Source organism: Petaurus breviceps, unplaced genomic scaffold (assembly GCF_028583685.1).
Source record: "Petaurus breviceps papuanus isolate PSGF00001 unplaced genomic scaffold, PetGlider_PUasm1.0 90654, whole genome shotgun sequence".
NCBI classification, from domain to species: domain Eukaryota; kingdom Metazoa; phylum Chordata; class Mammalia; order Diprotodontia; family Petauridae; genus Petaurus; species Petaurus breviceps.
This window is the reverse complement of record NW_027187301.1, coordinates 679,598-706,181: the sequence shown is the minus strand read 5'-3', so window position 1 is coordinate 706,181 and position 26,584 is coordinate 679,598. Positions and strand designations below refer to the sequence as shown.

Sequence of the window (26,584 nt, the reverse complement as noted above, 5' to 3'; positions counted from 1 at the left end):
GACTATCTTCCTAAGTTCAAATCTGGCCTCAGGCACTAGCTGTGTGACCCCGAGAAAGTCACTTAACCTTGCTTGCCTCAGTTCCTTGTGTGTAAAATGGGCTGAAGAAGGAGATGGCAAACCACTCTAGTATCTTTATCAAGAAAGCACCCAATGGGGTCATGAAGAGTTGGCCACAACTGAAACAAATGAACAACAAGAACAACAAAAGATAACTGTATTTCAGTTATGGAAACAGTTATACAAAGTGTAGCCACAGAGTGACCCCTCCCCCCCAAAAAAAGACACAGAAAGAAGGAAGAAAGGCCCTTTTCCTTCAGAAGCAATGATATCACATCACAGGTCAGGTCTCCTCTATTTCCAAACTGTTTCAAGGGTCAAGGAGTAGTCTCATTTCATTTTTTTTCTCTGAAAAATCACTTTCATATATGTAATCCTTTTATAACACTTTTAGGTATACACCTAGTAGCAGTATTACTGGTTCAAATGGCATACATTGTTTAATAGACCTTTGGGCATAGTTCCAAATTGTCCTCCACAATGGTTGGGATCACCTCACAACTCCGCCAACACTGCATTTATGTCCCTATTTTTCCATATCCCCTCCGGCATTTGTCTTTCTCCCTTTCTGTTATCTTAGCCAATATAATGGGTGTGAGGTGGTACCTCAGAGTTGTTTTAATTTTCATTTCTCTATTATGTATTTAGAGCATTTTTAAAATAAGACTATTGATAGTTAAAATTTTTTCCTCTGAAAGCTGCCTATTCACATCCCTTGATCATATACCAATTATGGAATGGCTCTCCCTTTTAGGAATTTGACTCATTTATATATATATATATATTTTTTTTTTAGAATAGTATTTTATTTTTCCCCAATTATATGTCAAGATAATTTTTAGCTTTCATTTTTACTAGATTTTGAGTTCCAAATTTTTCTTGCTCCCTTTTTCCCCTCCCCTCTTCTGAAGATGTTAAACAATTTGATATAGGTTATATATGTGCTCCCATGTAAAATTTATTTTCAGATTAGTCATAGTTGTGAAAGAGGAAATAGATTTTAAAAACACATGAAAAACAATAAATGAAGTGAAAAAGTATGCTTTGATCTACATTCAAAGTCAATCAGTTCTTTATCTAGATGTGGGTAGCCTTTTCCTTCCTGAGTCTTTTGTATTTGTCTTGGATCATTGTGTTTCTGCAAAGAGCAAAGTCATTCATAGCTGATCAACCGACAATGTTGCTGATACTGTGTACAGTGTTTTCCTATTTCTGTTCATTTCACTTTGCATTAGTTCATACAAGTCTTTCCAGGTTTTTCTGAAATCTGCCTCTACCATTTCTTATTGCTACATTTCTATACCACACCTTGTTCAGCCATTCCCTAATTGATGGGTGAAGCATATTTCAAAACCCACAACAATGTAGTGGGAAGGACTAATTTCAAAATCAAAGATAAATACTCTGTCTTAAGAAAATACACTGAAAGTAATATTTTTGTACAAATAGGTACTTTCTCCCTTTAAAATAGTCTGTTTGGAATACAAACCTAGTAGTATTATTGCTGGATCGAAGGATATCCACAATTTTATAGCCCTTTGGGTATAGCTCCAAATTACTCTCCAGAATAGGTGGATCAGTTCACAACTCCACCAAGAGTGCATTGGTGTTCCAATTCCCTCACATTCCCTTGAACATTTATCATTTTCCTTTTCTGTCATATTAGTCAAACTAATGGGTGTAAGGTGGTACCTTGAAGTTGTTTTAATTTGTATTTCTCTAATCAGTAGTGATTTTGAGCATTTTTTTCATGTAACTCTAGAAAGTTTTGATCTTTATCAGAAAACTTCCAATTCATATCCTTTGATCATTTATCAATTGGAGAATGACCACAAGAAGCATAAATTAAAAATTACACTGGTGATAATGCAAAAAAGTACTAATTTCAGCAACAAGAATGAACATCGTGACCTAAAAAAAAAGTACTGTATGCTAAAACATGCTACAAATAAGCATCTATATAATATCTCTTGAATGCAAAACCAAAATATTATGCCCTGAAAGTGATGAGGTACTCTGGATAAGCCTGATTATCATAAAATATGACAAATAAGCTTGGTTTTGTCATATTATCAGTGACACTATCATATAGAACCTGAGTATTTATCTTTGGTGGAGGGACAATGAATGATGAATTTCCAAGAGTGTAATCACCAATAAGTACTCGAACATAATACATATGCTTCTTCCCATTGGCATCTGGCTTGGAGTATGTATTGTTAGCTGAGTATTGGGCATCGACAGCAAAATAAGTTCCTTTTCCATATGCTGCAGCTGTGAAAAAGATGACAAAATTTTTACAAAATTAAGATGATGAAATGTTTATTATACCAGTTATGATGACGCCTGGACACATAATCAAAGGAATTAAATCTCATTTCATTTTGTTGGAATTTCCTCTTTGCATTCATCACATTTAATCTTTCATTTTAAATTATTCATATATTTATGCGACACAGCTCTTTACTTAATTCCTTAAAGTTTAGATCTTTGCCTTATTTTATCATTGCATTCTCCTACTCTAAGAATTTACACAAAACACTTGTCTAATAAATGTTTGTTAAGTTGAATTCAGACTAATTAAGCTAATTAAGCTTAATTCCTCATTAAGCTAATTCCACTTCATAGCCTGTCTAGGAGTCACTTTATTAAAAGCATAGTCAAAAACTTTTGTATAGACAATGACTACAACCATGAAAGAGAAGTCTACATAGGGAGGCAAGAAATCTCTAGTCAACCCCAAAGACCAATGATCAATCAGTCTGTCAGTCCACAAGCATTTATTAAGCACTTATAATGTTCCAGGCACTGTGCTAAGCATAGGTATAGAGAGAGAGAGGCAGAAACATGGTCCCTCTCTTTTAGGAGTTCACATTCTAATACAGAAGACAACATCACAATATCAGGGATGTAAGATGTGTGTGTGTGTGTGTGTGTGTGTGTGTGTGTGTGTGTGTGTGTGTAGAATAAATTGAAGGCAATCTCAGAGGGGAGACCACAAGAGTAGGGAGAACATTCTGCAGAAGGGGGCATTCAATCATTTGACTGAGCCTTGAAGGAGGTTTGAGAAGCCAGTTGACAGAGGTAAAAAGTGAGAGCATTTGAGGCATGGGGGATAGTTAGCACAAAGATCCAGAATTGGGAGATGGAGTACAGCATGTGAGGAACAGCAAAGAAATCTGTGTAGCTGGACTATTAAGTGTGTGTAAGTAAATTATGAGAAGACTGCAAAGATAAGGAAAGGTTGGGTTGTAAAGGGTTTTAAATGCAACCAAAAGATGTTATATTTAATTCTGGAGATAACAGGGAGTCACTGATGTTCACTGAGTAGAGGGGTGACATTGGTAGCCCTGAGTTTTATGAAAATCACTTTGATGGCTGAGAGGAGGATGAACTGAAATGGGGCAAGACTTGAGGCAAGGAGATGAGAAGGCTACTGCAACTGTCCAGGAATGATGTAATGAAGACCTGAACCAGGGTGTTGACTGTGTGAGTGAAGAGAAGGGGACATAGATGAGAGATGTTGTGAAAGTAGAAACAAAACTTGGTAACATATTGGATACATGGGGTAGTATCATACTGTCAGAATGAAAGGACACAGACTTCCTGTATGTTGGGGATTCAGAAATGGGCTCTACTGGTGAATGTAAGCTCTGTTTCAGGGAATTTCTTGCATCACAACAAAACAAAATATATTGATGATTTTTTAAAAAATCAGCTTTGCAAATAGTTATTCATCTACTGCAAAGAGAAATAACAATTTGTCAAATAGAAAAAATATCCAAGAGAAGTCCCTTGATTTATCACTGAAATTAAGTCCCATTTAGGTTTATATTACCTGGTATTTTGGATATTCATACTTTCTAGCGTTGATGACATTTTGGAGATGTGCAATGGTTTGGTGGATAAGAACAGAGGTTATAGAGTCAAGGTAGACCTGGGTTCAAATCTTTACCCAGAAATTTCCACTCCATGATCCTCAGAAGGCTACTGACCTTCTCTGTACTCCCACTTTCCTCAGAAGTCAGAGGAGAGGGCTGGGTCAATTTGAAGCTCCCTTCTAGCTCTAAATCTCTAAGTCTTTGATCACTCCTCTCTATAGTACAGATCACAACCCATCCAGACCTCCTCATTCTTTTTAATTCTTGCTCATATATCCTCATTGTTGATCATGGGGTACATTGTCTTTATACCTACTGTATTTTCCTCTTTATACCCATCATGTGTTTCACCCACTGTCTTTTGAGTCACCCATAATTTTGATTGTTTGGATATTACTAGGTTCCATTATTCACAAACATATCATCAGGAAAAGGCTATTGAAGAAAAAAAAAGGTGGCATGTGTGTATGTATGTGTGTGTGCGTGTGTGGACTCATGTACACTTCCTTAGGAAAGCTGAAACTCCCCCTTCTTCATCTATAGGGCCTATCCAAATTTGTGATTTGATGGACTAATTCAATGGATGGAGACACTGCAATTATTCACTTTAACCTGGCTTCACCATTTTGGGACTTATCGATTAATTTCACCATGCCTCAGGAAGATCATTACTAAGATGACCTCATCCGCCTGTAAGACCTCATAAGCCTTGATATTCCACCTCCTTACTACCCTCTGCCTCTCTGGTTGGAGGGAGTGGGTGTGTGTGTCTTGAACTCTGAATGTCCATTTAAGGAGGGAGCTCAGCTCAGACACCTCCTCATTTCTCACCTAACTACACCATGTTGGGTCTTCTCTTACTTTTCTATCATCCCCTTATGCCCTTTTCAGCTTACTTTATTTATTATCTTTTCCCATTAGATTGTAAGCTCCTTGAGGACAGGTACTCTTTTTTTTTGTTTCTTTTATCCCTTGAGCTTAGCACAGTACCTGGCATATAGTATGTGCTTAATAAATGTTGATTGAGAAAGACTGCAGATTCCATGGTGAAACACTTTAAAGTGTTCAACTGCTGCTGATGTGATGCAAAATCCACACCTCACCTTTGAAGTTTTTGAAACAAATGAGGTTCCTACAGCATTACTTACCATTTTTCCCAGCATAACTACGATTAAAGCCTTGGTTATTGACATGGTACACTGAGGCAATATCCGTCCCATGGAAGAGGAATCTTTCATTATTTGTACATTTGTTCTGTTCATCTATGAATGTTTTCTTTGTCTTATAAAAAGTCCAAAGGCTTCTGTTCTGTATCCTCTGGATCTACAAATCACAAAAGGAAAATCACTTTAGAAATGAGCATAGTGTTAGGCATGAAATGCTTGTGGAAGTGAATTTTTAAGTGATCAATCCATAGGAAACCATTTTAGATTTTACATAGGGCAGTTTTCCTTTGAGCATAAAATCATATGAACATCAAGTTCAGTTGTATCACTTTTGTTTTCCAGATGTGTCCTTATATCCAGACAACTTTCTAAACCTAGAGTTTTGTAGGATTATGCTTCAAAAATAAATATTCCCTAATTTGGTCACTTTCTGGAAATTTTGTTTTGTTTTGAATTGTACATCTGATGTCTTTAGTATAGGGCACTCCTGGTGAGAATGCTAACCAACTCAGATGGGTACCTGCTTGGGAACACAAAGCTGGAATGAGTATCTTGGAGCCCTGAAAGGTTAAGTGACTTGCCTGGGGTTATACAGTTAATAGGTGTGAGAGGCTCAGCTTGAAACAAAGACTTCTCCACTCCAAAGCAGGGTATCTATCCACTACACCACACTGTCTCTCTCACTGTCATTTTCAAGTAGAATAGGTTTTTTTTGCTCATTTATGATAGATGATATTTGATATTTGCTAAAGGTTGGGAAAAATTATCCATTTTTTCCCATCTGTAAAACACATTCTCTCTCTCTCTCTCTCTCTCTCTCTCTCTCTCTCTCTCTCTCTCTCATACACACACACATACACACTGACTTATAATCACTGTGCTCCAAAAATTCAAGAACAAATGGTGAACACTGTCCTAATTACCAAATGCATTTTCATTTTTTTAATGCAAATATTATTTTATTTTTCCAATTACATGTAAAATTTTCAACATTAATTTTTTATATTTTTGAGTTCCAAATTTTCCTCCCTCCCTCCTCCCCATGTCAACAAGTGATCTGATATAAGTTATACATGTGCAGTCATATAAAACATAGATCTACTGCAAACACCTTTCTAAAACATAGTTTGATCTAGGACCATGATCATGACTCATTGCTCTTAAGTTTCTTAATAGATTTCAAGAGAATGAGGGTTTGTGATAATGACTCCTCTGACATAGCCACCAGTTCTAATATCTTGCTACATTTTTTCTCTCCTCCTGAGTTAATAAACAATTGAGGGGTCACCAATCTGAGTTTGATAATAAGCTAGATATTGCTGTAAGGTTAACTGGATGGCCTGGAAGAAAAATAATGTTACATTTTTCTTTGATAAATAGAAAATAAGACATAATAAATATGTTTAGACAAAGAATCCTTTGAGTGGTACAAATTTTATAAGAGCAAATTATTTTAATTCTATGTCCCCTAAGTTCTGTAACTATTCAGCATTGCACTGAAAATTTAAAAGAAAATTTACTTGCTTTTTGTGAATAAAAGAGGAAAATACCAACTTCTACCAAAAGTTTAGTATTTTTGTATTTAAGGCATTGGGGAGGGGGAACTGGACTGATTTCTATTGTAATTGGGCTGCAACAGCTGTAGGGAGCCACAAATATGACATACAACCTCGAAAAATAATTTTCAAGAATCAGTGTCTCACTAACATTCTTTGTCATTTATTAGATAAACCATTTCAATGACCTGGCCTTTGGAAATTTCTTTTGCCTCTTTTCCTAATTCCAGCTTCACCCCTAACATGCTTCATTGGTATAAGAAGAGTCCAAAACAACAGAAAATAGAAGAAATAGGGGAAGTAAATAGAAAAAAACACTCTAAAGCAAATCATAATTAGATGGGTGTTTTTTGTCTATTCTGAGTTAGAAAACACTGAAGAGTGATTGTTTTCCATTGCTGAATCACAGAATATTAGAAGGGGTCTCAGAAATTATCTAGTCTGGGGCGGCTAGGTGGCGCAGTGAATAAAGCGTTGGCCCCGGAGTCAGGAGGACATGAGTTTGGTTCCAGCCCCAGACACTTAACACCCACACAAAAAAACTAGCCGTGTAAACTTGGGCGAGTTACTTAACCCCAATTGCCCTCCAAAAAGGCAAAAAAAAAAAATCATCTAGTCCAATCTCCTCACCCTACAGATGAAATAACATAAGCTCTTAGAATTGGAAAATGATTTATCAGAAATCACAGACAGACTTCATAGACATCAGATCAATGAAAACAAATGGAGAAATCAAAAGGAACCCCATTAATTTTTTTTTGCCTCTCCAGAATAGCTTGCTCCAGTTGTCCTTTGTCCCACTCCTCCTTTCCCCATCTCAAAACCTTCACAGTTTGGGACACATTATCATTTATTTTTCCATGGAAACTGATAAAAAGTGATAACCCTGTACACTCGAAAAAATTCAGGGGAGCAGAGTCAAGATGGTAGAGTGAAAGCAGGGAATTTACTTTCTCTCCAAATCCTTCCAAATACCTGTAAAAAGTGATTAAACAAATTCTAGAGCTGATGAACCTATAAAATGAAAGAGTGAATCAAATTTCTAGCCCAAGACAACCTTGAAGGTCAATAGGAAAGGTCTGCTACACCACGTTGAGATAAGTAAACACCTCTCCTTTGATCATACAACTTTGGAAGAATTTACAGGAACCTAGAAATATCTATAAAAACAGCTACATAGAAGCCCTGAAGCTTGAGAGAGTGCTTTCTCCATTCTGGAAGCAGAGTCCTATCTTAACAAAGAACTCAAAAGTCAAGTAATTGGATAGGAAAATGAGAAAACAGTGTGTTAAAAATCAGTGGATTAAAAATTATATAATCTTACTTTGGTGACAAGGAAGATCAAAATATACTACCAGAAGAAAAATGAAGAAAGTCAAGGCTCCTATATCCAAAGCCTCAAAGAAATATATGAATTGGTCTGAGGCCATGGAAGAGCTCAAAAAGGATTTTGAAAATCAACTAAGAGAAGTAGAGGAAAAATTGGGCAGAGAAATGAGAGTTATGGAAGAAAATAATGAAAACCAAATCAAGAGCTTGTTAAAGGAGACCCCCAAAATTGCTGCAGAAAATAACACCTTAAAAAAAAACAGACTAACCCAAATGATAAAAGAAGTCCAAAAAGCCAAGGAGGAGAATTCCTTAAAAAGCAGTATTGGACAAATGGAAAATGAGGTTCTAAAGCTCACTGAAGAAAACAATTCCTTAAAAATTAGAATGGACCAAATGGAAGCTAATGACTCTATGAGAAATGAAGAAATTATTAAACAAAACTAAAAGAATGAAAAAATAAAAGACAGTGTGAAATATCTCATTGTAAAAACAACTGACCTGGAAAATAGATCTAGGAGAAGGAATTTTAAAAGTATTGGACTACCTGAAAGCCATGATCAAAAAAGAGTCTAGACATTGTCTTTCAAGAAATTATTAAGGCAATCTTCTGTGATATTCTAGAACCAGAGGGTAAATAGAGATTGAAAGAATCCACCAATCACATCCTGAAAGAGATCCCAAAAGGAAAACTCCTAGGAATACTGTAGTCAAATTCCAGAGTTCTCAGGTCAAAGAGAAAATATTGCAAGCAGCCAGAAAGAAACAATTCAAATACTGTGGAAATGCAATCAGGATAACATAAGACTTAGCAGCTTCTGCATTAAGGAATTGGATGGGTTGGAGGATGATATTTTGGAGATCAAAGAGATAGGATTAAAGTCAAGAATCACCTACCCAGGAAAACTGAGTATAATACTTCAAGAGAAAAATGGATGTTCAACGAAACAGGAGACTTCCAAGCATTCTTGATGAAAATAACAGAGCTGAAGAGAAAATTTGACTTTCAAATGCAAGATTCAAAAGAAGCATGAAAAGGTAAACAGAAAAGAGAAATCATAAAGGACTTATTAAAGTTGAACTCTTCACATTCTTACGTGAAAAAATGGTATTTGTAACTCATGAGGCCTTTCTCAATATTAGGGTAGTTGGAGGAATATGTGTGTGTGTATACATACATACATACATATATATATATATATATATATAGACATAGGGCACAAAATTAGTTGAATATCAAGGGATGACATCAAAAAATAAAATTAAAGGGTGAGAGAGGAATGTACTGAGAGTAGGAGAAAGGGAAAGCTAGAATAGAATATATTATCTCACATAAGAGAGGCAAGAAAAAGCATTTACAGTGAGGGGAAAGGGGGGAAAGTGAGAAGGAATGAGTGAACCTTACTCTTATCATATTTGGATTAAGGAAGGAATAACATACACACTCAGTTGTGTATGAAAATCTATCTCACCCCACAGGAAAGTAGGGGTGGAGGGGATAAGAGGGGGGTGATAGAAAAAAGAGCGATTGGAGAAAGGAGTAATCAGAAGCAAACACTTTTGAGGTAGGACAGGTCAAAGAAAAGAACAGAATAAATGGGGGCAGGATAGGATGGAGGGAAATGTAGTTAATCTTTCAAAACCAGATTATTACAGAAATGTGTTGCATAACTACACATGTATAATCTATTAAAAAAATGGCTTGCCTTCACAATGACGGTGGGTAGAGGGAGGAAGGGAGAGAATGTGGAACTCAAACTTTTAAAAATGAATGTTAAAAATTGTTTTTACATGCAACTGGGAAATAAGATATTCAGGCACTGAGGTATAGAAATCTGTCTTGCCCTACAAAAAAAATAAGGGAAGGGGATACAAGAAGAGGGGAAGTGATAGAAGGGAAGGAAAATTAGGGGAGTAGGAAATTAGAAAACAGGCTTTTTTGGGGGGAGGTGAGAAATGGGGAGAAAATGTGGAATACAAAATCTTATAAAAGGGAATGTTGAAAACTAAAAATAATTAATTTATTAAAGATATGGGGGGGGGGGGTAGGTGGCACAGTGAATAGAGCACCAGCCCTGGAGTCAGGAGGACCTGAGTTCAAATCCACCTCAGACACTTACACACACAAACCTAGCCATGTCACCTTGGGCAAGTCACTTAACCCCAATTGCCCTCCAAAAAGCAAAAAAAAAAAAAAAGATATAGGAAACTTCAAAGAAAAAAAGTAGAAAAGAAGTCTCTTTGGATGTAGGTTTCAGTATCCAATATAACCTTTATTTAAATCTGATTGTTTCTACTGGCAGATTGATAGAATCAACATGGAATTATACAAAGATCTATTCCATTAAACATATCTACAATAATATTTTTCTCAGTCTAATATAACTGGTGAAGATGAATTGACTTAGGCATCATTAGGCACAGGGAAGATGGATTAACCAAAGACTATGACCAGATAAAGGGATTTCAGGGTTCATGAAAATGGAAGTGAAACACTTCTAGGTGATGGTATAACCAATGGTATGAACATTTCTCTCTGATTCAGTTAGGAGTCAAAGAGGATGCCATGATTGTGAAACTGTAAATGTAGGTGGCTGGCAGTGCCATCAACAATAGTAGGAATGTTGGAAAAAGGGAGGGTTGGGGAAGAAAGATAATGAAGTCTGTTTTGAACACGTTGAATCTGAGAAGCTTATGGGATATACAGCTGGAAACATCCTGTGTTGAGTGTTGAGGCCAACTAGCATACAGGATACACACACATGTATATATGTATATATACATATATGTGTGTATGCATGTATGTATATATACATATATATGTAAGAGAGAAGAATAGGGGTGAGGGCTAGAGATAGTCCTGAGGAATGGAGGATTAGTAGTCATGGCAAGGATAAAGAGCGAGTTTACCTTCTCTATTGTATAGTTAGCACAAGTCTGACAAAACTGGGCTTTTACTAGCTTGTATTCTTCATGTTCTGGAGGTAAATCCACCAAAAGAAGGTTCTGGTCCTTCATGTCATCCCAGTGATTAGGGATCTCAACTGAAAGATAAACATTTGGTTATTTATGATTTCCTTCCATATGAAAGGATAGAATTATGCAATCTAACTTCCTAGGGCTCTCTAAAAAGCAGAATACCATCTGAATTCTTTTGCATTCTCTTAATGCTAGGTGTTGAGAATTCAATTCATTTAATAAACATCAATTAAGCACCCATTACATGAAAGATATTGTACTATTAAGAAAAAATCTAGATACCCATGGTGCCCTGTTGAGTATGTATTGACTTGTTCTGCTTACCCTGTCATCAATATAAAATGCAATGGATAAACAAATTAATACACAAAATATACCACAAGTCTATTATTTTACCTATACCATCAAACAGATTTTATCCCACCTATAACTTAGTCTGACATAGTTGTCTTGGGACATCTAAGTGGCTTGCCCAGAGTCGCTCAGCTAGCAAGTGTCAGAAGTAGGATATGTACTTATGTCTTCCTATTTCCAAGCTCTCTCTACTATACCATGCTGCCTCTTATCATTCAACTATTTCCTTCAAATATTTTAAATCACGGTGAGAGAGTTGCTACTTTATTAAAAACACTAGCATACAAAATTCATCTAGAGTTCATTTTCCCAAAATATTGTACAGGCAGATAGATGGTATAGTGGCTAGAGTCCTGGGTCTGGAATCAGGAAGATCTGAGTTCCAACCCCACCCCAGATATTTATGAGCTGTGAATCTCTGAGTAAATCACTTATTGTCTATTTGCCTCAATTTTCTCATCTGTAAAATAGGGATAATAATGACATTTCCTTTGCAGGGTTGTTGTGAAGATCAAATAAGATATTAGCAGAGCTTACACTGTGTCTGCCACATAGTAGCTGCTTAATAAATACTTGTTTCTTTCCCTCTTTCACATCTATTCTTGGTTTCAGGAGAGTTAAATGGGAAATCAGGTGCAGTAATGTAATGGGTAAGGCTGGTAGGAAGGATGGCCTGGAATGGTAGGAAGTACCTTCCACCTTTTATTATTTCAAGCACGAATGATTTTTGCAGAAATTATCTGAGGCAAAGAAAACTCAGAAGACACAGAATTACAAACTGAAAAGGAAATGTATTAATTTATAATGTAAGCAGGTGAGGATGAAGGAGCAATGTTGTTATAGTGGGCAGAAAAAAAAAAACCATGCTTGAAGTCAGTAAGTTCTTCCTCTGATAGCATAGTGGATGCCTGACCATGGATAAATCATGTTAACTCTCACTGCTCCAGCAGCTCTTCTAGACTGTAAGTTGCCATGCAGGTGTTGATCTTTTGAAGGTGTTTCCTCCCTGGGAAGGATAGAGAGAGCTTTCTCATTGGGACCTCTTTCTACCAATGAAATCACAGATCCAAAATCAAAGTAAACAAAATAAAACAATCATCTCCAAACTAGACCCTAGAATCTGAATAAAAATCTAGGATGCTAATAGCTGAGAAACTACAACCAAAATGTGGGGATAAGGAGGCTATAATCAACCAGCTGCTTGTGGTACCTCAGCCTTATGGCTCCCGCTAATAATCACACTAACCTTACTTTTTCAGGTCGGCTAGTGAGACTTACTAGGTTTCTTCCACCACCAATCCCCATAGCTGTGTGAGATTCCTTCAACCTCTTGCCCCCACCTCCATTCCCTATAGAGGAATGATCATGAAGGCATCCTTCATCCCACACTTTCTCCTAAAGCCTGGATTATTTCTACCATATGTATTCATCATGTCTATCCAGATGCTGTCTATCCATGGACCTGGAGGAAATTAGAAAATCAAGATGATAATGGATTGACTAAAAATCTGTTATCTAATCTCAACTGGACCCTCACTACAGCAAGCAGTCTTTCTCCTCCACAACTGATTAGGTATACTGATCACCAAAGTGGCCATTTCAAATCTTCTCTTCTAACCTATTCATAGTACTCCCCTCCCCATCCTCTTAGCTGATGGCTTTGCCTCATTTTTAATTAAAAAAAACTGAAGTCATTTTATGATAGCTTCTTCTTCTCATTGCCTCATCCTCATCACCTCACCTCACTCAGACATCTTGCCTATTTCCTTTACCAGTTGTGTCACTTAAGCCTTGTTAAGTCTCAGCCCATTCAGCATTTAGAGACTTACATGACTGGTCACCTTCTTATCTTTTAATTCTTCTGACACTTGACTCCCCTCCACTCACTCTCCAATCCAGCTACACTGGCTTCTTCACCATTCCCTATACAATGCATTTCATTTCTGAACCTTTGCACTGATTGTCTCTCACACCTGTAATATATCCCTCCTTAGCTTTACTGCCTAGTTTTTCTGAATCTTTCCAGATTCAGCTCAAAACCCACCTTTGCCTGGAGGTCTTTCCCAGTCCCCTCAGCTGCTTGTGCTTTCTGTCCCTTCTGAAATGACCTTACAACTACCCTGTATGTATCTTGTATGTTCCTAGTTATTTTACATGTTGCTTCTTCTATTAAAATGGGGGCAAGGAGTCTTCTTGCTGTTCTTTATATCTCTAGCTAACCCTTAGCATACAGCCTGACACATAGCAGGTGCTTAACAAATACTTGTTGACTGATCAGATGATACCCAACGGCCCACCATATTTAGTTGTTTTAAATGGAGAGCACAAAGAAGTGCTCTGTGTATTTTCAATCTCTGTCCAGGGTGCTGGACAGGGGACAGTGCAGGCATAGGTACATTTACACTAACAAGGAAGAGGTTTACAGCTGTATAAACTTCTCAGATTCTTAGAATTTCTTGCTGTTTTTCAGTACTAATGAGAGTGCCTGACCTACACTATTTCTACTCCCTGACATCTAAATTCCTAGTTCTCAGGCTTGACCCTCATACCAGCTCAGTCTCTAGTTCTATCAGCCCACAGTGTCTAACTCTTCTGTTCTAATGTAGGATGCAGAAATCTTAGGATAGGTCAGTCTTTCCACCTATAACCATCCTAGCTTCATCATCTTACAGACCACCTTGTCCTTCTCTTTTAACAACCACTGGTTGAGCAGGACTTATACACTGGGTCTAGTGTTATTTTGGTCACTGGAGAAATGGACCAAAGGAGAAAGAGGCATTGGTTCTATTCCTAGTTCTGTCCCTGAGCCCCTGTGAAGCCTTGGGCAAGACACATCTACTCCATGTTGGCCCCTGTTGGTTGGTAAAATGTAGAACATTATAAACTCTGTATTGAGCTAGGGTCTGGATTTGTAATTTCATTGGCACAAGGAACTACCAGGTGAGAACACTCTCTACCAATGCAAACTGGCACCTTTTTTCCAACTCAGAGTTTTCAAGAGTGGCCTAGTACAGTGAGAAGTGAAGTGACCTGACCTACAGGCCATAGTATGGAACAGTGCTTCCTGTTTTTTAACCCTCCATCAAAAGAGAACTCTTTTCTATTAAGGCTCAAAAGCTACCTTCCCCCAGACCCTAGCTGCCTCCTTCACTTCTCAGGTAGAGGTAGTATGCCAGGAGTGGGGAATCTGTGGCCCCGAGGCTACAAGTGACCTTCTAGGTCCTCAAGTGTAGCCCGAAACTATACATTAAGATCCCTACTAGCCATGTGTTGATTTAGAAAAATACATATTAAAATGACCTATGTTTTGCCTATTTTTGCTTATTTTGTTAAATATTTCTCAATTGCATTTTAATCTGGTGCTGAGAAGTAGGCAATGTTGTGGTCATCACCTGCTACATCCCTCTGCTCAAGTCCCCAAAACTGCAGTAGAGCCAGAATAAATGCTCTGGTGGTTCTGAGAGAGAGGGACAGTTGGGAAAGAAAGAACAGAGAGACAGAAACTAGAGACTCAGGGCATTTTCACTGTGTGTCCCATACTTGGATTTCCTGTCTCTCATCTCTGCCTACCAACTTCCCTGGCTTCCTCCAAGTTCCAGCTAAAATCCTACCTTCCTTAGGAAATTTTTTTTTTAATTTTCCTTAGTTCTAGTGCCTTCTCACTACTGATTATCTCCAGTTTATCCATTTTAGCATTTTAACTTATTTTCATGTTGTCACCCCGTTAGATTTTTAGCTCTTTGAGAATAGGAACTGTCTTTTGCCTTTCTTTGTACCCCCAGAGGCTTAGCATAGTACCCAGACACATAGTAGGTGCTTTGTAAATGTTTATTAGCTGAATGACAGAGAGGGACAGTTGAGAGAAATAGGGGAGGGGAGGGGAGGGAAGAGAATGTTAAAAGAAAAAGCAAAGCTGAACTTACCTTCAAGTTTTCTGATACAACAAACAGGCAAGCTGTGTCCCTTTCCATTTGTAGCAAGGCTAGTGTTAAAGTCCACTGTGTAGTTTTCATTCTCAATTTTAACAGCAATGTTATTTTTCTTTCCTTTCTTTGCATCCTCTAAATGCAGATTAGTCATTTTGTCAAAAAGCTTGAAATGACCATTGTCATTATACTGCCACGTGGTGGTTCTGCTGAGCTCCTCAGCTTTAGCCTCCTCATCCATGCGTGATTGTGTTCTCTTGATCATGCCTTGAATTGCCTGGGAAGCCTCCAACATACTGTGGGGAGTTCCTGTGACCTCTAATTGAGACCCTCCACCTTTCACATCAATGGTGATATTCAATCTTTTTTGTAGTTCATTCAGTTCATCGTATTCTTTTCCACCAAAGTTTTGGATGGATTCATCAGAGAAAGTACAACTTCTGTGCTCCTTTAAAATCAAATCTTGTATCCAAGAGATAGTGCTTTCGATATCCTCCTTGCTTTCACCACACACCTGGAAAGTTGCTGATTTTTTAATTTTTTCCAAAACCAAATGATCTTGCTTTTTGGGAGGCTGCTTTGTAATGCTGAAAAATGCTTTAAAAATAAATGTGATATCATGAGAAGTTGCCAAGAAATATTTTCAAGATAAATCATAGGCACATGCATTTTAAAGAAAATGTACAACTTACATTTTATCTTAGACAATACAGAGGTTGAGGTTGGTGGCTTAGATCTTACTCTTTTTTTCATAGTGTTATGAAACACTTCCAGTAGCTGTGGCAGGAAGATGACCACTTTCACTTTTTTCACCGATTGGCCAGACCCTTTCTGTGCAAAATCTTCAATGGCATCCATTATAGATTCTGCAACTTTACTGGGGTCTTTTTTGGCCTGTCCTGAAAAGAGAAATTTTAAAAACATAAGAACAAAGCAGTAAAAAAATAACACATACCATTTCTCTTAATCTCCTCCTACCCCAAGCTACTATTTAAAAGTTCATAGGTTTGATTCTTAATGGATAGATGCTCCTTCCTCTAAATGGATAATCACTTCGTTTCACTGTTAGCATTTCAAACATTGTGGACTAAGCTTCCTCTCTTCTAGGTCCTATAGGAAAATACAATTCCTGCCCTCAGGAAGCCTACAGTTCAATTAGCAATGGCTACAGGAATCTGAATGATCCAAAGCCTGAACTGACTGTTCATTGGATTCACATACTCATTTCATGTCCTACCCCCCTTTTAGGTAAGTAGTCTTTTGGTTGTAGGTAAACTGTCTTACCCTGTGAATTCTGAAAGCCATTTAGAAAGTTTGTGAAGAAGACAAGATGGTCAATGTGTTGAAACTCTGCAATGTTTTTAATGACAGTACATAAAATTTATTGTAAATGGCATTTTGGCCATTCAGCTGTGCAAGGCTCTTTGGGAACTGCATATCCAACAATCTGATAAGCATTTATTATAGTCCAGGTACTGGGGGGTATAAATTTCAAAATGAAACTACATTTGCCTTAAAGGAGTTTCTGTGCCACTTAGGAAAATGTACATAGATAAATAAATATAAAATATATAAAAGTAAATAATAGTAGGTAGCATTTATAGAGCACTTTGAGATTTATTTATTTTTTTTTAAGCAATTGCTTAACCTTGCTCAAGGTTACATGGCCAGTTATTTCTGGGTGTGGTGCTGAGTATCTAAGCCCGGATTTGATCCCCAGGTCATCCTGACACTGGAGCCAGTGCTCTTACTCGCTGAGCCACCTGGACACCCCTAAGCAATTGGGGTTAAGTAACTTGCTCAAGGTTACACAGCCTGGTGTTTCTGGGTGGGTAATAAGTGTCTGAGCCCAGATTTGATCCACATGTCATCCCAACACTGGTGTTCTTACTTGCTCTGCTACCTGGCCACCTTGCACTTTGAGATTTATAATGTGCTTTGCAAATGATTTCATTTTAGTCTCTCCACAGCTCGAAGTAGATAGTATTATTGTCTTCATTTTATAGATGAGGAAACTGAGGCAGACAAAGACTGAGGTGGGGTTTGAACTCAAGTCTTCATGATTCCAAGCCCAGAGCTCTATGCCTTGTGACACCTAGATGTAACTGATCTAGAGGGAGAGCACTAAAGCTTAGAGGGACTAGGAAAGGTCTTGGATAGAATCTATCACTTCAACTGAGACCTAATGGAAGCTAGAGATACTACAAAGCCAAAGTGAGGGGGGAGGGAATAGAATTCCAGACAGGACAAGAGTCTGTGAAAGAGCCTGGAGGAGAAATTGTTATGTGTAGGAACCAGCAAATAGGTGACATCAACATAGAATGTATGAAGAGCAAATCATTCTAGAAAGACAGACTGAAGCTAGAATATAAAGGCCTTTAAATGCCTACCAGAGGGATTAGTATTTTATTTTAAAGTTGATAGGGAATCACTAAGGTTTTTGAGTGAGGAAGTAAAATGACTATATCATTATTATAATGGATCATGATATTTAGAAATATCAATTGGTCAGCTGTGCAGAAGAGGGATTGAAGAGAGGAGAGGCTGGATATGGGAAAATCAGTTTGAAAACTAGTGTGATGGTAGAACACTATGGGTGACTTTGGGTGATTATGAGGAGAGAGAAGGGAATAAATGTCAAAGATGCTATAGAGATAGGATCAATAAGACAAATGTGGGATTCTACATTTGAGTTTTACAAAATCCATTGTACACACTTGGGGAGGTATGGTTATACAACATTTCACATCTATCTGCTTTGAGGAGAGTAGAAGTTCAATACAAGGGAAGAGGATGATATGGGAGCAAAACAAAACCAAAAAGTCAATACCATCTTAGGCATTGATAGAGAGGAGGAAGCCAGTCAATCAATAAGCACTATGAAGTACCTACTATGTGCTAGACATGCTAAGCACTGGGTATATGAAAAGAGGCAAAGGGGTAGCTAGGTGGTGCAGTGTGACCCTGGATAAGGTCATGTAATCCCAAGTATCTTAAAAAAAGAAAAAGATAGAAAGAAAAAGAGAAAGACATGAAAACAGACAAAGACAGTTCTCTGTTTTCAATGAGAACACAATCTAATAAGAGAGATGATATGCAAACACCCATACACAAATAAATAATATACAGAAAAAATTGGAGATCGAAACAGGGGTAAGGAACTAAGAATTAAGAGCAATTAGGGAAAGACTTTTTTTCTTTTTCTAAAAAAATGGGATTTTGGCCTGGGAAGCCAGGCAGTAGAGATGAGTAGAGAATGACAGCATTCCAGGCACAGAAGGCAGTCAGTGAAAATGCCTGCAGTCGGAAGATGTTGTGTCTAGTTCAATTAACAGGTAGAAGACCAATGTCATTGGAACACAGGGTTCATGGTGGGGTGTGAGGTGGAAGAAGACTGGAAAGATAAAGAGGGGCAGATTATGAAGGGCTTTAATATCACTTTGACAACTGAGTGGGAAGAGACTTGTGGGATGTCTCCTTTCCTCTGACCATGTATCATTTGAGGAATGAAGATCTCCTCTTTATCAGAGACTGGAGCAAAGGAGGAAACAATGGGAAATGAAGTCAAGATGTTGCCAGAGAAAGAGCAGAGCAAAAGAGGGAGCTTTTTTCAAGTAGCCTCAATTCTCTCTGAAAAGTAGACGGGAAGATCCTTAGCTTTGAGAGAGAGGAAAAGGGTACAATGAGAGGCCTAAAGAGCAGAGAGAAGATCTAAATAGCTGCTGTTATGAGTGGGAAACAGAATCTTTTAAGGAAGAATAAAAAGACTACCTTCCTCCAGTGAGATTCCCATTGAGACTGGATATTACAAATTTTTAGCAGACCTGGTTAGCACAATTGTGTGATAGCCTTCTTCTCGTTCAAAAGCAGGTAAGTAGGAAAGGAAGAGGCAAATGATGGTAGTGATTCAGAATGGAGTGATTCATGGTAAGGCATGAGTATTACCAAGACATGGGAGCAAGGGATTTGAAAGTAGAGGATAGTGGAATGCTTAACTGTTTCACCCACCAACTTTGCCCTATAAGACTTATATAAATAAACATCCAATTGACATATTTTTACAAACAAATTGACTCTCAAATACTTGGTCTTCAACAAGCAGTTGATTTATTATTACCAGAGAGGAAGACTTGTATGAAATGAAACAGAGGAAAGCAAGCTGAGCCTGAAGAATAAGATATTCTATGCCATTTAAAAAGTAAATAGAGTGAACAAGGAGAGCCCATAAAACTCTGCTCAATTATATATAAGTCAATGTTAGTACCCTACTGTCACACTCTTACTTCCTGGTAACAATTTATAATCTCTCTAAGTATGGAGTCTGTTGGGGGATTGTTTGTGTGTGTAATGGAAAGTGTTCATTGTGCAGGAAAAAAAAAACACCTTTCAATTAAAAAAAAGAATTCAATACAAAATCATTATTATCTTTGTTATCAACATTTTTTCCCAAAGGAATAAGGATTATCCTAGGGCTATACATAGGAAAATGTGAAAAAAGAAAAGAAGATCATGTAAAAGACTACTGTATTAATCCATGTTTGAGATGGTGAGGGATTGGGGTGATGGCCATGGCGGTAATTGAAAAGAAGAGTTGAATCTGGGGACTTGCATATTACTGTTATTATTATTATTATTATTAATTGATCTCAGTAAAGTTGCTTATCTTCTTTCCGTCACAACTGAAAGCCAGGAGATTAGCCTAGAATTACATAAATTTCTCATGAGTATAAAAAGTCTATGATTCAATGATAAATTCAGTATTTGACCTGAAAATTTTTAGGTGGCAGCAAATGTAAATGTCTGATAGATAAAGTAGAGATTAGACCAGGGGGTGAAAGTGTTCACAGGTTGGAGCTGCTGATTGAGAAGTTACCTGCATGGAGGTAGGAGCTGAAAACAGGAATGAATAAGTGAATTCTCCTAAAGAGAGAGAGAAAGTAGGAAGAGAAGGGAGCCAAGAAGTTAAACTGGAGAAAAGACAGAAAATGAAAGGAGGCAATGAAGAGACAGTGAAAAAGACTGAGAAATGAATCAATTTATTTTCTTTGCACTTTTTCTGTCTCTATTACCTACCTTCAACTTTTGTCCTTTTGTTTTACTCTTTACCAGCTTATGCTTCTCTTTAAAAAATTTTTCTTATCCATAGCTTAACACTAGAGACAAGGGGGCAGAGTCAAGATGGTGGAGTAGAAGCAGGACCTCCCCACGGCTCTGACTTCCACCTTCCCTAATCAATGTAAAAAGGGGACTCTGAACAAACTTTGGAGCTGCAGAACCCACAAAATGACACAGAGAAGCTAACCTCCCACTAAGGACAGCCCAGCAGACCAGCAGGAATCGGCCAGTGCAGGGCTCTGGGACCAAAGGTTTTAGCCCCAGAGCAGGACTGACCAGCTACCAGCTGGAGGGACTCCAGATCAGCAGCAGCTGTGGCCATCTACAGAATTATCAACACATAGATGCGAAGGACAAAGTGAGAGGTCAGTGAAGTCCAGACTTTGGGACCCAGTGAGTGGGAGTGCATGGCCTAGGGTGAGAAGCTGCTGAGATGCTGGCTGGCCCAGCACAGACAGCCAGTGCCAGGTGGCACCTTTAGCTCCTGGCCTGCAGAGTGTAGGGGGACCAAGCAACCAGTCTGAGGGGTAATCGCTCTTGCTTTAGCCTTCTTGGATCTGGATTGCAGTCTAGGGTGGAGGTCCTGGGGTGTGTGTCCAGCTTGCCAGAGCATGTGGAGACCTCAGAGAGGGCACCCATCTAATACCTCTGGCAGCTGAGAAAACCCCAGCATTTGGGACGAAAGCTCCCCTGTCTGGTGGCAGAGTCCCACTGTGGCAAAAAGCCCAGGGGTCAAGTGACTGAGGGGCGACATGACCAGGCAAAGGAAATAAAGCAGACAGAAGATTCCAACATTAGGCTCCTATTTTGGGGACAAAAAGGAGCAAAGCATGGAGCAGGACGAAGACAGTGAAGTCAGAACTCCTGTACCAAAAGCTTCAAAGGAAAATATGAGCTGGTTACAGGCCATAGAGGACCTTAAGAAGCAGATAAGAGAAGTGAAGGAAAAATTGGGAAGACAAATGAGAACAATGCAAGAAAATTATGAAATGAGAGTCAACAGCCTGACTGAAGAAAATAACACCTTAAAAAATAGACTAACTCAAATGGCAAAAGAGGCTCAAAAAGACAATGAGGAGAAGAATGCCTTAAAAAGCCGAATTTGCCAGATGGAAAAAGAATCTCAAAAGCTCACTGAGGAGAATCATTCCTTCAGAATTAGATTGGAGCAAATGGAAGCTAATGACTTTATGAGAAATAAAGATGCTGTTAAACAGACCCAAACAAATGAAAGAATAGAAGGCAATGTGAAATATCTCATGGGAAAAACCACTGACCTGGAAAATAGATCCAAGAGAGATCATTTTAAAATTATTGGATTACCTGAAAACCATGATCAAAGTAAGAACCTAGAAATCATCCTCCAGGAAGTTCTCAAGGAAAACTGCCCTGACGTTTTAGTACCAGAGGGCAAAATAGAGGTTGAAAGAATCCACCGATCACCTCATGGAAAAGATCCCCAAAAGAAAACTCCTAGGAATATTATAGCTAGGTTCTGGAATTACCATATTAAGGAGAGGATATTACAAGCAGCCAGGAAAAAACAATTTGAATATTGTGAAAACACAATCAGGATAACCCAGGATCTGACAGCTTCTACACTGAGAAATCGAAGGGCTTGGAATATGATATTCTAGAGGGCAAAGGAGCTGGGATTAAAACCAAGAATCACCTACCCAGCAAAACTGAGTATCATGTTTCAGGGGAAAATATGATCATTCAGTGGAATAGAGGACTTTCAAGCATTCTTGATGAAAAAACCAGAGTTGACTAGAAAATTTGACATTCAGATACAAGAAGCAAGAGAAGCATGAGTAGGTAAACAGGGAAAAGAAATCATAAGGAACTTATCAAAGGTAAACTATGAACATTCCTACATGGAAAAACAATAACTGTAACTGATGAAACTTTTCTCAGTATGAAAATAGTTGAAGGGAATAGAAAGATCTATCTATCTATCTATCTATCTATCTATCTATCTATCTATCTATCTATCTATCTATGTCTGTATATAAGGGTATATGGGCATATAAATACATATGTGAATGTGTGTATGTATGTTTACAGGTATACATAGAGGGCACAGGACCAATTTAATAGGAAGGAATGATACTTAAAAGGTGAAATTAAGAGGTGAGAGAGGAATATAATGAGAGGAGACGGGGAGAGACAGAATGGGGTAAACTATCTCATATAGAAGAGGCAAGGGAAAATGGTTACAATGGAAGGGAAGAATAGGAAGGCAAAAGGGAATGGGTCAACCTTATTCTCATTGAATTTGGCTTGAGGAGGGAATGAAATACACACTAAATAGGATATCTCAACCTACAGAAGAGTAGGGGGGAAGGGGATGAGAGGGGGGATGAAGGAAGGGAGGGCAGGCTAGGGGGGGAGGGAAGTTGGAAGCACCCACTTTTGAAAAGAGACGGGATCAAAGTAGAGAATACAACAAGTGGGAGGTGGGATAGGAGGGAGGGAAATATAGTTAGTCTTTTACAATATATCTACTATGTTATTGTTTTGCATTAGACACACATGTACAACCTATACTGAACTGCTTATCTTCCCAGTATATATATATATATGTATATACTATTATTAATACTATTTTACATATAATTGGGAAATAAGATATACAGGCACTGGGGCATAGAGATCCACCATGCCCTACTGGAAAAGTCAAAAGGGGTATGGGATAAAATATGGGAGAGAGCAGATTGGAGGAGGGGATATTCTGTGGGATGGCTATTTTGGGGTGGTGGGTAGGGGAAAAATGGGGAGAAAATTTGTAACTCAAAATCTGGCGGTAATGAATGATGTAAATCAGAAGTTAGTAAAGCATTTGAAAAATGAAAAAAAAAAGAAATGATAAGCAGATGGACTTCAGAAAAACCTGGAAAGACTTACATGAACAGTTGCTGAATGAAATGAACAGAACCCGGAGAACATTGTATACAATAACGACAACATTGTGTGATGATCAACTATGATAGACTTATCTCTTCTCAACAATGCAAAGATCTAAGACAATTCCAAAAAACCCATGATAGAAAATGCTATCCACATCCACAGAAAGAGCTATGGAGTCTGAATACTGATTGAAGCATACTATTTTAATTTTTTTGTGTGATTATTCCCTTTTGTTCTCTTTCTTCTTTCACAACATGACTAATGTGGAAATATGTTTAACATGTATAACATATATCAGATTGCTTGCCATCTTGGGGAGGAGGTAAGGAAGAGAGAAAAATTTGGAATTCAAAATCTTATTAAAAATGTAATTGAAAAAATAAAAAAAAAAGACTAGAGACAAAACCCAGCCGTACCCACAAGCATCATGGTACTCAGTGTGGAAAAACATTGCCAAGACCTAAAATAGATTAACACCACTGCTATCACTCTCATATAGATTCAGCCTTAATGATTATCTTTACTAGTGTAGTAGTAGTCTAGGGGACTCAGTATTAAAAAAAAAAAACTAATCCTGATATGAGGCTACAAACCTGTTCCAATGGCAGGGAGGGAGATGGACACATATTTCCTTTGTTCACACTCCTGTAGGACTTCAGAGACGGTTTGTTTGACATTATTTCCTCCAACAACATGTATTATTTTCTTGCACCTTAGATTTCCACCCTGTGTTACTATAAAATTTGTGTGAAGATTCATAGCTGGAGAACAGAAGGGGACACAAAGGCATGAAATATTAGCTAACTGAAACTCTGGGATAATTGAGAATATAGCACAGTTTATTTAGGTAAAGAGGACTTGAAAACAATAGTCCTGGTTGGCACAGTTCCTTTTATTGCCTAAAATTCTTACTGAATCTCAAAGATGAGAGGCACCTTAGGGTTTATATAATACAATCTTGTTCCATGCATAAACACCTTCCAAAGCATTTCTATCATAATTATCCACCCCATACTTAAACATCTCTAATGATGGAAAGTCAACTTACTTACAAAGTAACCCTTCTGTTCCCTCCCCTCCCCAACCCGTTCCTCCCCTCCCCTCCTTTTCCCCTTCCCCCGCAGCCTTTCTTCCTTCCTCCTTCCCTCCCTCCTTTCCTCCCTTCCTTCCTTCCTTCCTTCCTTCCTTCCTTCCTTCTGTCCCTCACTCCCTTTTCCTTTCTTTTTTCTTTCTCTTCCTTCCTTCTTGTCTTTCTTTTTCTTTCTTTTTCTTTCTTTCTTTCTTTCTTTCTTTCTTTCTTTCTTTCTTTCTTTCTTTCTTTCTTTCTTTCTTTCTTTCTTTCTTTCTTTCTTTCCTTCCTTCTTTCTTTCTTTCTTTCACCAGCTGCAATATGGTACAGTACAAGAAGTGCTGCTTCCGGAGTCAGGGAATCTAGATTCAAATCTCACTTCTGGTACTTATCCCCTGTGGGACTCTTGGCAAATCACTTAACCTCTTTGGCTTCAAGTTAGTTATCTGGAAATGAGAGGAGATGGACTAGAAGTCCAGGAGATCGACTCTGAAGTCCCTTCCAGCTCTAAGTTCATAATTTTATGATCAATTTGCCTCCCTCTAAACCTCTAGCAACTATACTGTGGCATGGTGGAAAGAACAATGACTTTCCAGTCAGAAGACTTGGCCTCAATTGCTGGTTATGCCATTACCTGTGCAACTTTGGGCAAATCAGTTAACCTTCCCTGGTCTAAGTTTAAGCAGCTGGACTATGTGACTACTACCATTTATTCTCTCTCTGAATCTATGATCCTATAACCTTAATCATAGTCAATAATGTGTATACAATGAAATGTATCCAGCAAGACAGCCCCTGCCTTCAAGGAGCTCACAATGTAATGGTGTGAACTTCTCATTGGTCCAATTTTTTCCCTCTGGAAGTATATGGAATGTTACATCCATCTTCCATATAAGAATATTTCAAATATTTGAAGACAGTGACCATGCCACATCCCACTCCTAAGTTTTCTCTTCTCAAAGTTGAAGAGATAAAGTCTAAAGCATAGGGTGCTGCCCAGGGAGGGCTGTGGCAGAGTTCTAAGATACTATACGTATGTCTTAGGATCATTTGTAGTAGGATTTCATACTTACCCTAAAAAAACTGGTTTGTACTTTTTATGCTGTACTTCCCAACAACACCCAAACACATCCTCAGGCCAGTTAAGTTTGTTGATTTGTTAACAGAAAAGAAGGCTGTGTCATTTAATTTTGATATTATGGTACCAATATGGACAATTGGACTTGACAAGATTTTTCTTGCCTCTTCATATTGACTTTAAATATTTATTTTGTTTTAGTCTCTGAGAATATTATAATGTCTGATGCCTTTCCAGTTAATAATCTATAGAGATAATGTCTTAACCCCCAAGAAGACTCTCTAATGGTGAAAGTTTTAGATACTGTGATAGGTTGGTGTGGAAGATGGAAGACAGAGGGAGCCTTGTGGGTGCCTCAAATCATACCATGTGTGGTAGTTGCCTAATACAGTCTTGTATAGGGTTAGATCAAGTTTTGAAGGAAAATTATTATAATCTCACCTTCAGGGCCCCTCTCCTATGGAGCACCAACTCTTAAAATGTTTCTGACTTTTTTCCATTCTATCCCATATTCTCTCCTTCTCACTACCAGTTATTTCACTTGCACTGGATTATGATTAAAACAGAGACATTAATACTATACCTAATGTAGCACACTCTGATTCCACAGCTGGTCCAGCAGCTTCTAAAATGGCTTTGGAAACCCCTAGATAAGAGAATAATAATAGAGATGAACATGAATTAAAGAATCACATGACGTTAGAGCTGGAAAGTACTGCGAAGATCATTCATTACACTTTCTTGGCCGAAACTAATAATCAGTGCTCTCCAAGAGTAGAATTGGTGTGATAGTAATGGCATTTAAAGATTCCCCTGTATTGGCTTGGTTTTTCAAATTGATTGTGTTAAAACCCAGAGCTTGTTAATCCCACCTGTGGGATGGACTTGTTGATATGAAAAGAGAGTCCTGAACTGGGAGGAGCTGGTGACGTAGATTTGGAGAGACAAGAGAGAGGTAGAAGAACTTTTTTGGAAGCAGCACCTCGTGGAGGCAGAGAGAGAGACTGAGGATTGCTCAGGGCTACTTTGAATTGCCCTGGACTTTTGAGACCTGCCCCCGGAGCTGCCAAGGACTGAGGAGACATGGCTGTTTTGCTGGTACTTTGTCTGTCTGTTTTGATGTTGTTTTGCCAGATTTGTCCACTGGTGAAAGACAGTCCT

General features: G+C 38.1%; 1 protein-coding gene across 1 annotated transcript in view; it reads right to left on the bottom strand.

Annotated features, from left to right (window-relative positions):
- Positions 1–200: 200 nt before the first annotated feature.
- LOC138143700 (protein mono-ADP-ribosyltransferase PARP14-like) overlaps positions 201–26,584 on the bottom strand; it is a 76,606-nt gene continuing 50,222 nt past the window's right edge. The window contains exons 11-17 of the mRNA XM_069064926.1: positions 26,007–26,069; positions 23,870–24,037; positions 15,944–16,150; positions 15,249–15,848; positions 10,903–11,036; positions 5,090–5,264; positions 201–2,334 (exon numbers count right to left, since the gene is read on the bottom strand). Coding sequence (XP_068921027.1) covers positions 2,051–2,334; positions 5,090–5,264; positions 10,903–11,036; positions 15,249–15,848; positions 15,944–16,150; positions 23,870–24,037; positions 26,007–26,069 — 1,631 coding nt within the window. The 3' untranslated portion in view covers positions 201–2,050. The remainder of the gene's footprint in view (positions 2,335–5,089; positions 5,265–10,902; positions 11,037–15,248; positions 15,849–15,943; positions 16,151–23,869; positions 24,038–26,006; positions 26,070–26,584) is intronic.